The sequence below is a fragment of the Podarcis cretensis genome (assembly GCF_951804945.1).
Source record: "Podarcis cretensis genome assembly, chromosome: 1".
In the NCBI taxonomy this organism is placed as follows: Eukaryota; Metazoa; Chordata; class Lepidosauria; order Squamata; family Lacertidae; genus Podarcis; species Podarcis cretensis.
Genome location: NC_137170.1, coordinates 129258153 through 129271266, shown reverse-complemented (window position 1 = coordinate 129271266; position 13114 = coordinate 129258153). Strand labels below are relative to the sequence as shown.

The 13114-nt window shown below is 47.8% G+C and overlaps 1 protein-coding gene across 2 annotated transcripts in view; it reads right to left on the bottom strand.

Annotated features, from left to right (window-relative positions):
• LOC307216107 (aldehyde oxidase-like) overlaps positions 1-13114 on the bottom strand; it is a 70965-nt gene that overhangs the window by 6549 nt on the left and 51302 nt on the right. For both annotated transcript variants that reach the window (XM_079975963.1, XM_079975964.1), the window contains 5 exons: positions 12411-12485; positions 10746-10798; positions 9467-9581; positions 7681-7746; positions 6973-7161 (listed from right to left, as the gene is read on the bottom strand). In XM_079975963.1, coding sequence (XP_079832089.1) covers positions 6973-7161; positions 7681-7746; positions 9467-9581; positions 10746-10798; positions 12411-12485 — 498 coding nt within the window. The remainder of the gene's footprint in view (positions 1-6972; positions 7162-7680; positions 7747-9466; positions 9582-10745; positions 10799-12410; positions 12486-13114) is intronic.

Sequence of the window (13114 nt, the reverse complement as noted above, 5' to 3'; positions counted from 1 at the left end):
GAGAGCGATCCCTCTGGGGAGCTGGTTTCTGGCGCCGTTTCCTCAGCTGATGAGAACCCCTGGAACGTGCTGGCTGAAAGTGTGGGTGTGAAAAGATAGTCGTCGAAAAAATCCGCCGGCATAGGTCTGTGTGGGAAGAGTGCATGGAACTCGTCTTTGAGGTAGTGCTCCTCCACGGCATAGTACGGTACCCACCTGTTGGCGCTGGCCGGGGTACCTTCCCTGGCGAGGAGATATTCAACCCCCTCTTCCCCCCATCTCGAGTCTAAAATCTCCGTGACCTCGTTGAGTGGCGCCGCCCTCGGTGACCCCCCCCTTGTTGGCGATTTGCGGGGTGGGTCTGGTGCGTTCCCTGGCGCCTGAAACCTGTGGGGTTCCTTGTATGGTGTAAGCACTGACCTATGAAAGACCGGGTGCATTCTGGAGCCCTCCGTGAGTGTCAACCAGAAGGCTACTGGATTGATTTGTGCCTCGACTTGGTAAGGCCCTAGCTGCTTGTGTCCGAGCTTCTTCTTAGCTAACGTTCTGGCCGGCACTGCCTGGGCTGCTAACCAGACCCAGTCCCCCACTTGGATGTCTTCCCCGACTCTCCTGTGCCTGTCTGCCTGCACTTTGTAGGCGTGTTTTGCTAGTTCTAAGTGCCTTCGGAGTTGCTCGTGGACCTCCTGTAATTCCGCTGCCAAGGCCTCTGCTCCCTGTGTCTCCCCTCCCCCACTTTCTCTAATCCCGGGAAGGTTCTGGGATGCCGCCCATTGTTGGCGAAGAACGGTGTCACCCCCGTGGACACGTGCTTCGTGTTGTTGTAGGCAAACTCGGCCAGCAGTAGGTAGTCCACCCAGGTCGAGGGCTGTTGATTCACGTAGCATCTCAGGTACTGCTGCATGATGGCGTTGACCCTCTCCGCTTGTCCGTTGGTCTGCGGGTGTCGTGCCGACGCTAAGTTGATCTTGACGTTCAGGATGCCCAGTAGCTTCTGCCAGAAGCTCGAGATGAATTGGCAACCCCGGTCGGACAGGATGGACCGCGGTAAGCCGTGAACCTTGAACACGTGGTCTATGAACAGCTTGGCTGTCTGTTCCACTGTGGCCACCTTCATGCAAGGAATGAAGTGCGCCATCTTGGTGAACAGGTCTACGACCACGAGTACCGCTGTTTTGCCCCGCGAGCTGGGCAGATCTGTGACAAAGTCTAGGGCCACTTTCTCCCACGGCTTGAGCGGCGTCTGCAGCGGTTCCAGCAGTCCCGCCGGCGGTTTGTGTACTGGTTTGGCCCTTTGGCATGTGTCACACCTAGTGACGTAATCTGCGACTTCTCCCCTCATCTTGGGCCACCAAAAGTCCCTGGCTACTAATTCCGCCGTCTTGTCCTTGCTGAAGTGCCCGGCGCTGGGCGCGTCGTGTAACTGCTGCAGTACTTTCGCGCGGAGGTCATCTCCCGGCACGTAGAGGGCCCCTTTGCGGATGAGCAGTCCGTCGCGTATCTGGAACTCGTCATCCTTCGCTGTGCCGCTTCGCACCTCCTCCATCTTGGATTGTGCGAACGAATCCGTCTGCAGCGCGCGGCGTACCGCGTCCAGGTCCACGGTGGCTGAAGCGCACGCCCACACTTTCGGTGCGAAAATGTGTTTGGCTGCCACCGGTGCCGCTTCCTCGAGATACTGCGGCTTCCTGGATAGCGCATCCGCCACGACGTTGTTGTCTCCCGGGATGTATTCTATCCGGAAGTCGAAATCCGCAAAGAACTCCGCCCAGCGGATGTGTCTCTGGTTCAGGAACCGCGCCGTGCGCCAGTACTCCAGGTTCTTATGGTCCGTGTGGACTTGCACTGTGTGCTTGGCTCCGATGAGGAAGTGCCGCCACGCCTTGAAGGCTGCATGAATGGCCAGCAACTCCCTGTCCCAGATGGTGTAGTTCTGTTCCGACTTGCTGAGCTTCCTGGAGTAGAATGCGCACGGCCTCCAGTCCCCTTGCGGATCTTGCTGCAACAGGACCGCCCCCACCGCTCTGTCCGAGGCATCCGTTTCCACCCTCATTGGTTTGCTTGGGTTTACGTGCAGCAGCTGTTCTTCGGACGCGAAGAGACGCTTGAGTCTCTGAAAGGACTGCTCCGCCTGGTCCATCCAGGTGAACTTTTTCTTCTTGGAGCTGAGGGTGTCCGTGATGGCCGCCGTCTCCATCGTGAACCCCTTGATGAACTTGCGATAAAAGTTGGCGAAGCCGACGAACTTCTGGACCTCCTTCCGATTGCGCGGGCTCTTCCAGTCCAACACCGAGCGGACCTTGGCGCTGTCCATGGCGAGTCCCTTGTCGGACAGCTTGTAGCCCAGGAAATCCACCTCCGTCATGTCGAACTGGCACTTCTCCAGTTTGGCGTAAAGCCTGTGCTCCCGTAGTCTCTGCAGGACCTCCTTGACGTCTCTCTCGTGAGCCTCCTGCGATTCCGAGAAGATCAGGATGTCATCTAGGAAGCAGACGCACTTCTTGTAGAGGAGTCCCGCTAACACGTGGTGCATGAAGGCTTGGAAACAATGGGAGCCATTTTGCAAACTAAACGGCATAACTCGATATTCATAGGTGCCTAACGGCGTAAACATGGCCGTCTTCCACTCATCGCCCTCCCGCATGCGTATAAGGTTGTACGCACCTCAAAGATCCAACTTGGTGAAGATGCGTCCCTTCCTAACCGTCCCGAGCAGGTCATCGATTTTGGGCATGGGGAATGCTGTGGGCTTTGTCCTGGAATTGATGATTCTATAATCAACTACCAACCTCCGTTGGGGCGTGTCTTTCTTCTTCACGAAAAACACGGGACTGCCCCCCACTGCTTTGGATTCTCAGATGAATCCCCGCTTCAAATTGTGATCTATGAACTCCCTGAGTTCTTGCAGTTCGTCTTCAGACATGGAATACAGTTTCCCAGTCGGCAGCGTTGCCCCCGGCAGGAGGTCAATCTTGCAGTCGTACGGCCTGTGGGGAGGCAGCTTGTCCGCTTCCTTCTCGCAGAAGACCTCCAAAAACGCCTTGTACTTGTTGGGTACCGCTTGCACCATGCCTAAGTGTAGCTGTGGTCCATCCTCTTGCCCCTCAACTTCCTGGCCGGTCAGAATGCAGTGTTCCGCGCAGTAGGAAGAGCAGAAGGTTAATTGACGCTGGTAGCACGCTAATGCTGGGCTGTGCCTATCCAGCCAACTCATGCCCAACACTATGGGCGTGTCCGACAGGTGGGTGACGTTGAAGCTGATGACTTCGCGGTGATTTCCAATTTGCATCACCATTGGCGGTGTTTGCTGTACCACCTGTCCTCCCAGTAGCTCTCTGCCATCGACCGTGACGACGTTTAGGGGCATCGTGGCTGGTAGGAGCGCTATGCGATGTTGCTTGATGAAATCCACTCCTACAAAGTCTGCATTACTACCACAGTCAATGGTAATAGGGACTTCCAGGGTGAGTCCATTGGGCAGCTGGAGTGGTGCTGTGAGTTGCACCACTGGTTTGGGCGGGAGGGGGTCTGTGGGCTGTAAAATCTCTGGGGACTGCTTCACTGACTCGCCTGGCTGGGCCCCAGCGCCTCTGCCTCCAACCAGGCTTCGTCGTTTCCCTGCAGCTGTTCCCCCTGCTGAACTGCTCCCTTTACTGTTGCTGAGGCTGCAGTTTGCCTCTGGAGCCTCTGGGGACACTCTTTGGCCATGTGCTGTGCACTGTCGCAGATATAACACTTCCTGCTCCCTCTAGGAGCCTTCGCCTTGACTGCTCCTGGTGTTTGGGCTCTGGTTGCTGTCTGAGCCCTGGCACCACCTATCTCCATCGGCTCTTCTCCCCCTCCCAGTGGAGGCGTGGACTGCGCGTGCGCTGTCTCTCTGGGTAGGAAAGGAGTTGTTCTGGTTTTTGTGCGCCCCATACGTCCCTCATCCCTGCTCCAAGGGCGTTCTTCCAGGCGCACCCCTATCGCCAACACTCTTTGGACGACTTCTGTAGTGCTGTTGGGTCTTTCCCCTCTCGCTAGTTCGTCTTTCACAGCTCCATTCAGCCCCTCCCAGAACAGATCCCGGACAGCAGCGGAGTCCTTCTCCCAGCCCAGCACATTTACTAACGCAAAAAAGCGGGAGTGATATTGTCTCACAGTGGCTTTGCCCTGCTTCAGCCCATGCATTTCCCTCCTGGCGACATCCACATCTACCGTTGATTTAAAACAATTGTCCATAGCCTTAATAAAGGCGTTTGAATCTTTGAGGGCGGGGTCATTTTCGCGCCATAAATTGCGCAGCCACGATTTAGCTTCCCCATGCAGATGAGTTATTATGAAGCCTACTTTCTCCTCCTCATCTCTAAAGTCTTTCCGAAGCAAATTGAGCGCAAAAACTATGTCTGCTCTGAAGTTAGGATACTGCTGCAGGTTCCCGTCGAAGTGGGCTACGATGCTGCCCCCCCTCTTCCCAAGGCCAACTCCCTCCGGCTTGGGTCCTGGCATCCCCTCTTTGCCCAAACGTTCCAACCTGGTTTGCAGATCCTGGCAGAGCGCTGTTGCTTCTTCCTCTCTCTTTCTGGACGCTGCTACTTCTGTGTAAAGCGCCGAGACTGCTTCTTGCAGCTGCTTCACCTTCTCCTCTGTAGTCATCCTTGCCGATTATCGTGAGCTCGCAAAACACCAAGTTTTGCACCTCGCTGCGCCAACTCACGCTGCGATGGTTCAATGGAGACGGAGCTTACTGTCAGGGCTGCCCGAGTTCCCAGCTCACAAAGGACCAACGCCAGTCCGTTGTTATATACAAGTCTTTATTGAAACGCAGTTTCGATTTCAAAGCCGCGGCGTGCAACCCTACGTCTTAAACCCTAGACCGCTGAAGCTCCGTCTGAATCTCCACCCCCCAGACACCAGTTTAAGACTCTAGCCTTGCTCCACCTCTTCCTTTGCTCTTTCCTCCTCTGGGTCCGCCTGTCCGCTGGGGTCTTGCCCTTTCTAGACTCTTCTGACGCTGAGTCCCCTGAGTCTTCCCCCTCCCTCCGGCGGGCTTTAGGACCTGGTTCCCGATCCGGGTTACCTGCTGTGCCCCGCGCCTGTACATTTGAACTTGGTGCGCGCGCCCAGCCGGCAACCTTCCTCCTAACCGTTACACTGCTCCTGTCACTGCTTCCCCCTTCAGAGAGGCTAGCTGGACCTGACTTCCCCTCCGTTCCCTCACTCTGCGATGGAGGCGTGGCCAGCCCTGATTCATCTTCTCTCCCTGCTGGAGGAGAAGCTGGTCCTGATACATGGGATTCTTCCCCCCCACTACGCTCTGGTGGAGGAGCTGGTCCTGATCTCTCGCTGCTGCTTTGGGAGTCCCCGCTGGCCCCTTGCTTCTGGTGTGTCCCCCCTGGGACCCCCCTTGCCCTGGCCGTCGGCGCCCCCCTCTGGGAATCTTCTGATTCGCTGGAGAAGCTTATGGAATCTCTTGGGCCACTCTCATACTCCCCTACGCTGCCCTCAGATTCTTCCCCTTCGCTCTCCATTTCCTCTCTCCCCTGTGCCTCTGCTCCTGAGCCCCTGACAGTATTGCTCTACTTTCCTGAGGAACACATCAGTGAGGCTGAAAGGGGAGGCTCTTGTCATCTGGGCAGCCCAGGACCTCCATACATACTGCCCAGGCCTGTGCTACAGGGAGGTCACTTTGGTGCTGCTAACCCAGTAGTTTGAATTCACCCCTGGAGGTGCACTCCATTGTCTCTCAAAACAGATGGATGCCAATCAACAAGCAGAGGTGGTTAGCCCAGCCAGCAGAGCTACAGATAATAACACTCAAGTGTGTGGTCTGCAAGGGATAATTTAGACCTTATAGTCACAATCCGTCAAGCAGTGTAACTGGCCTAATCCCCCATTAGGCTTTTTGGCCTTGTTTTGCTAGAAGTTTGACATAACTTGTGTTCTGTTTGGCTGCAAGTAGATAACTGTGCTCTGACTGTTTTCGGCTAGTTGGCACAGTTTTTCTAGCTACCACTGCCTCAATGGGTAGTTAAGAGAGAAGGCTAGGCCACTGTAATAATTGCATTCCTTATTTCCGATTGTTTGATAGCCTGTTCTGCTATCATGCCTCCAAAAAGGGCTTTGTTGTTGTTGTTGTTTAGTCGTGTCCGACTCTTTGTGACCCCATGGACCAGAGCACGCCAGGCACTTCTGTCTTCCACTGCCTCCCGCAGTTTGGTCAAACTCATGCTGGTAGCTTTGAGAACACTATCCAAGCATCTCATCCTTTGTCGTCCCCTTTTCCTTGTGCCCTCCATCTTTCCCAACATCAGGGTCTTTTCCAGGGAGTCTTCTCTTCTCATGAGGTGCCCAGAGTATTGGAGCCTCAGCTTCAGGATCTGTCCTTCCAGTGAGCACTCAGGGCTGATTTCCTTCAGAATGGATAGGTTTGATCTTTTTGCAGTCCATGGGACTCTCAAGAGTCTTCTCCAGCACCATAATTCAAAAGCATCAATTCTTCAGCGAAGAAGAAGGGCTTGGAATGCCTCAAAACTGACTGCTCTTCTCCCGATAGGGGGACATGCTACAGTGAAACAATTGCCTAGCATGGGTTCCCACTGGAGTATATCATGTATTTTTCTTTTGGCTCTGCTGCCTTGTGGTCTGCAATCAACATTCCAATGGGAAGTTGAGGACTTCAGTCTTAGGGGAGACAACTTGCTCAATAACATGTCACAAAACTGAATGAAACACTCCTGATATTATATCCATGTGGGCATAAACCCAACCGCTGTTAAGTGCATTTAATCACTGTTGATTTCAAGCGCACTTATGCCTGAATGGCTGTGGGATGGATTATAGCCGCATGATTAATAATACAGTAACAAGATATTCATAATGAAAACAACTTATTCTCTTGTATCATTTCCATCCCATCCTCCAAGTCTGCAGTTTTTCCTTCAGTAATATGGGTCACTTAGGTTTAGCAGGAGAAAAGGGGAAGAACTTCACCGTGGATTTCAATCTTCTTACCTTGGATGAGTAGATCGCTGTTGGGTTTTGGCTAGATGCCAACAAGGAGACACTGATCTGTTCTGGAATGTCACAAACAGCAGGGATTTTATACTGATCTGGGCCCCGTGTGTAGAGGACCCCCTCTGGGGAATATTTGAGTTCCTCTGTTGTGTAAAGTCCAAAGCCCTGGACAAAGGCACCTTCAATCTGCCAAGAGGAAGTATAGCTTATAGTGAGATTTCCATATACTTTGTTGTGTTAAATTAATACGAGCTGTCGTTACATTGTCTGAAAGCGATGCTAGCTTTAAAATTATAATTATTTATTATTAAAATTGAACAAATGAACCATAAAAGCAAGCATAAAAATCTAACATCTGAAAGACAACTAGACACCTTACCATTAATATTGTAATTAGACTTTCAGAATTCTATGAATAACTCTGGCCTTTCACAAATATTTCAATTCTTTGCTCTCCTTCTCTTAAATTTCACCATCTAACAAAGCTGAAATGGGTGGGGCATTTTTGCAAGATGCTACGTTTTAATTACCCATTTCTATCATAAGAGTTGGAAGGAGGTCCAACCCTGTGCTCAGTAAATTTCTGTATTGTTGGGTTTTGTATCTGTCACTGAACAGGGAGTTGGATCTCCTTCCAAATCTTATGATTCTAATTGAAGTGAATTTAGTACCTCATAGCAAAATGAAGAAATTCTCAGGACTTACCTGACCTATATCCATTGCCGGATTGATGCTGCATCCAATGTCCATAACAATATCTGTTTTGACATTCTGTTAATGAAAAACAGGTTGTAACTTTGCATTACATTCGGGGGACTGAGGCATGAGGAGATGAGCCAAATATTATGGATAGGATATCGAGAATTTGTACCCAGTGTGATATGACCTATTTGTGGCTCATTTTGGGAAATAAGTCCCAATGAATTTAACAATACTTTGTTATAAGTATGCTTAGGGTTGAAGTCCTTATCTTGTAATATTTTCCCCAGTCTAAAACCATATTAAAGTCAATGATGCTACTTTCATTTTTAGGAGTAGGTAGAGTGGACATCACTTTAATGAAAAAGTAATAGTAGCCAAGAAAACTGGTGTTTGTATTGGCTATGGCTAAGAGCTTTGGCTAAGAAACCAACAAATACCAGCTTTTGAATCCTCCCAATATACTGATTGAAAATGTATTGTAACTGTTATGTACTGAGTTGAATAGGATCCAAAATGCAGCAGTCTGACTGGTCCTAGAACAATAGGATTCAGAATGCAGCAGTCTGATTGGTCCTAGAACAATGCAACAGTATGATTGGTCTGCAGGAGCCACCCAATCCAGCTCCAGATGGAAGTGAATCCACAACCTGATTGGCCTACAGGAGAATTCCGGAATTAGCCAATCATGTGCAGCCCATTGTGTAAATAATGTATATAAAGCAGATACTTTGGGGAAACTTCCATTCCTCCTCACCACTATGAGCTGAATAAAGAGCATGAAATCCACTCTCGACTCTGAGTATATTTCAGTAACTTTTGAATAAATGTTTCTGGTTTTTTTAAATACAATTTTCCTTCAACTATGAATGTACTGCACAGCCTTTCAGCCTCAAAGCCAGATTCTCATATACCAAAAAGTAATAATACTGAAGGAATCCTGCAAAAATTAGAGATACAATATATGCAAAGTGGACTATACTGATTTATGTGCTACATAAATGCTATGTATTCTTTTTATCTTTCTGTGGCAATAAACACTATACCACTTCTATGGGAAAATTCATGTGCAAATGGAATTCATAAATTGTACAACTTAAATAAAAAGCTGTCTAGTTCTGCACAAGACTGCCTGCTTTTGCCCAGTCAGCTTTGGAAGAAAACAGCTGGGGAAAGGGCAAAATGGAGGCTGTTGGCTACTGCAACACAAGTGCCCGGATGAATTCACATTCAAAGTTGCCATGCATGTGCCATAGCAGCAGCTCATGGATTACTGAAGTCACATGAGGAAGGAGGAGAGGTTAAAACCGATCCACACAAGAAACCACTATGTATCCTGCACCCATTTCCAATTACCGTATTTTTTGCTCTAGGAGACTCACTTTTTCCCTCCTAAAAAGTAAGGGGAAATGTGTGTGTGTCTTATGGAGCGAATGCAGGCTGCGCAGCTATCCCTGAAGCCAGAACAGGAAGAGGGATCGCTGCTTTTGCTGCGCAGCAATTCCTCTTGCTGTTCTGGCTTCTGAGATTCAGAATATTTTTTTTCTTGTTTTCCTCCTCCAAAAACTAGGTGCGTCTTGTGGTCTGGTGCGTCTTATAGAGCGAAAAATACAGTATTCTGACCCATTTCCAAATAGCTGTGCTTTGTAGAAACCAGCAGGATTTATTGCTGTCCACTGCAAACAACTGTTTAGACTGAATACGACAAAGAAAACACAAGAGCCTTTCACTAGTTGCACAGGAACTTGGCTGTGCTTTTTGCACTAGCTGTAAGTGACACATGACAGTTTACCTTGTGGTCTCCAGTCAGACAGTCTATTTCAACCTCTGCGCAGGCAGCTCCAAAAACAAAATATTCAAATGGGTGGCCTTCCCCTTTCTCCCAGTCGATGTTTGCTTCATAACCTCTGCAAGAAGCAACAAAGGATGTTGGGGAGTAAGGGATGCTTGCAGGCATGGGGACAACAATAAAAGAGACAAGGGGGAAAATAGCAATAAAGAGCCTCACAATCACAATGATGTGCTGGACCCTCAGTTGGTACAATCGGTCATGACAGTGGAGCTATGTGAGATTTGCTCTGATAATGCATCATGTTGTTTAAGAACATAGCAGCAGGCCTGCTGATCAGATCAAATGTTCATCTAATTCAGCATTCTGTTTCTGGAAGTGCCCAGGCCTCCAGGAACCCCAAAACAGGAGATGTAGGTAAAAGCCCCCAACGTTCTTCTCCCCCAAAGCCAGTCAATACTATAATGGCTAATACCCATTAATAGATCTATGGATTTGGCTTTTCCTCATTTAAAGCTGTATCATCTACTACTCTACTCATCGTTGCCACATTAAATTCTCCCTTGATGCAGTCAGAATGCAGCGCTGACCTGAGTTCTCTGATTCAGAAAGACTTTTCCTTTACAGAAACAAAAAAACCCCTCCAGACTCACTGACAGCACTTTTAACCAAATGTACAAATTTCTGAATGCGACCAATAATGCCTTCCACTTGATCAGTGGGTTGGATCCAAAGTTACTGTGAGCAGAATGCAGATCATGAGAAAGCCCATGAGGTGGCGTGGAGAGGGGGAGAACAGGTGAGTTTTGCCTGAAAAGGTGCTCTGGAGAGTTGGGAGTGTCTCTGGAACCATTTGGGAAGCAGCACAGGGCAGCCTTCCTCTTTCTCCAACTGGTTTTAAAAAAATGCATCTTTCTCCAGCAGGACGATCTGCTGGATCTTAGTGCCTTTCACTCACAGAAGGATCCTCTGGATCCTCCCTGAAATATTTATCGATTTAGTGCCATCAGTGTGCATGGTTCATTATAGAGTGCAAAACAGTAGGCCACAGTTGTGTATCTTTAACTCTGCTGCTAACATTCTCCTTCAGGACCTTCATGTACAAGACTAGACATGACATGCCCTTTTCTCTGTATGCTTATGTCTAAGCAGTATATGCAACTACTAAAAGCATCAGCTCAAGTCATTCATAATCCCTGCAGTAGCTACCTTGTTATGCAAGTCATTACAATAATTCTCTTTTGACAGTCACTTCTTGAAGTCATGAGTTAATATCTAGTACCTGAAATAACCTATCGCTGACAGATTGATACTCTGCTCAAAAGCTTCTTTGGCCTGTAAAACAAGCAAGCATAGTAAGTTTATTCCTTCAAAAAGCAATCTTGTATAAAAAAAGATACCATGGCCATGCTAAAACCAAGACATTCCTATTAATATTTCCAGCTGGATGATCAACTCATGAGCAGGATTTGAGCTATGAGTAACAGAAGCAATTAGGCAATAATATTGTGGTTATGATTTAATAGATAGAATATAGGGGGCAGCAGAAGAGGAGAAACAACTCCATGGGAAATGGGGTAGGAAATCAACAAAAAGAAAATATGAAATTGTGTTTTGATTGTATATGTTAAAAACGTTGAAACTTAATAAAATATAATCGAAAAAAATTGTATTTCCAGTTGACTGAATGATGAAATGGAATGTTGCACATACTCTGAGAACTGTGACAAAGAGGCTTTCACTGAGGAAGTAAGGCTGCTGGTAGGAGCTTGGGTAGCTGAATAAAACAATCCCATCCATCCAGAAAACTAGTGTTTCAGGGAGAAGAAGTTTGGCCTAGCCTTCTTCCTGACACGATAGTTGCAAGCAGTTGTTTTTTCTACGGAGAAGCATCCCAGTACATGAGCTCTCACTAGCACCACACACAGGTTTACTAGCTCAGTTAAGAGTCAAACTGTACCTGATTCTTAGTAGCCGTATATTTTCCTCCAGCAAAAGAGAAGCACCGGGTGGTAGCAAAAAGCTGCTTTCTTTATTAGCGCCGTGCGCCATAAAGCTTCTGGAAATGTGTCTACAGTACTTCATTTCATCTCCTCACTGCTCTTAATTTAAATGTTAATTTGTCCATTCAAACCGTGGACTACTATCCCCCCTGGAATGTGTCCTTCAGCTGTGGTAACACCCTGTGCTTGCCTAGATGAAGTACAGAGAAATGTGAATGCAGAACGGTGGGAGGGGATGCAGAAATCTGTGACTTTTGTGCGGCTGCAATGTTGTTTCCTTTACAAAGGTCACATCAATTGCTGTGCACACCACTTCCCACAGAGGAAAGCAGTTCTTGGTGTGAGAAAGATTCCTCTCCTCTGCACTAAGTGCATTAATTTAAGGAATAGTGGAAAAGAAAACAAGCCCCTTTATAGAAGTGTGAATAACAAATCTGAATAAAGAAACTTGCCAAAGGCAGGGGCAAAGTCTTGCATAAAAGTCTTCATATTCCATTTTCTTTCTTTAATCATGTTGCGGTAAGCTAGGCAAGTTAAAACAAGAGGTTATGCCTTGGCTCTAATGTCATATAACATTTAATACAAGTCAAATGTCTGTTGTGGTGCTTCTTATTTAATTGCTGTAAGTCAATCAATCCCTTTGTTATGGTCAATAGCCAGTGGTCAAAATAGAAATGCCCAAATATATAAAATGATCCCCAACAAAACAAAGTAAAGACTGACAATACCAAAATTGCTAGTAACTGTACGGTATCATGCTATAGAATACCAGGAATAGAGAGCAAAATTACAAGTTGCTAAAGTTTTATATGTGGCAGCACTATAATTAGCCATGCTGCAAGAAATTGATGCTTTCTGATCTGAAGGGAGTGCAAAAATATAAAATGTGCCCTGGGAATTTCCATATAAAGGGTAATCCATGGAAACCACAGAACTAATCTTACCCACTCTTTCCATGTGCCCTTAGGGTTCTGCCTAATGATGGGCTCAAGATGTTTCCGGAGGGTCTGGCAGGCATCCTGATGACATTGGGAGGAGCACAAAGAAGAAAAATTTCTATGTAAGACATTTGAAGGGTTCTGTTTTTGCCATGCTGCTGTGTTGTTGCTCACACCACAGGAGTCATTAAACACTAGCCTATGGCATTGCCAAGAGGTTATTTCAACAAAAAATCAAGAGCCTCCACATTCAGTCCTGAGCAGCTTAAATTTTGCAACCCAGAAGAGGAAGGGCATCAGTTAAACCTCATTAAGGCTTCTTCTGTACTACAACCAACCGGGCAAATTCGCACTAACCAGATGTTGCATGCTCTGCACTGTAGCTCATCAGGTAAGGACCATAGCTCAGTGGAGGAGTATCTGCTTTGCATGCAGAACATCCAAGGTTCAATCCCTGGCATTGCCAGGTAGGTCTGATAAAGAGCCTTGCCTGAAAAACCGGAGAACCACTCCCGGTAAGTGTAGACAAAACTAAGTTAAATGGGCCAGATGTCTTACTTGGTATAAGGCAGTTTCCTATGTTGTTCCTGTGATTCGTACATTCCCACCTAGCTGTTTGAAATCCATTGCAGGATAGAGCATGAGACTCTTAACCTCAGGGTCATGGGTTTGATCCCCACAATGGGTGAAAGATTATTGCATTGCAGTGG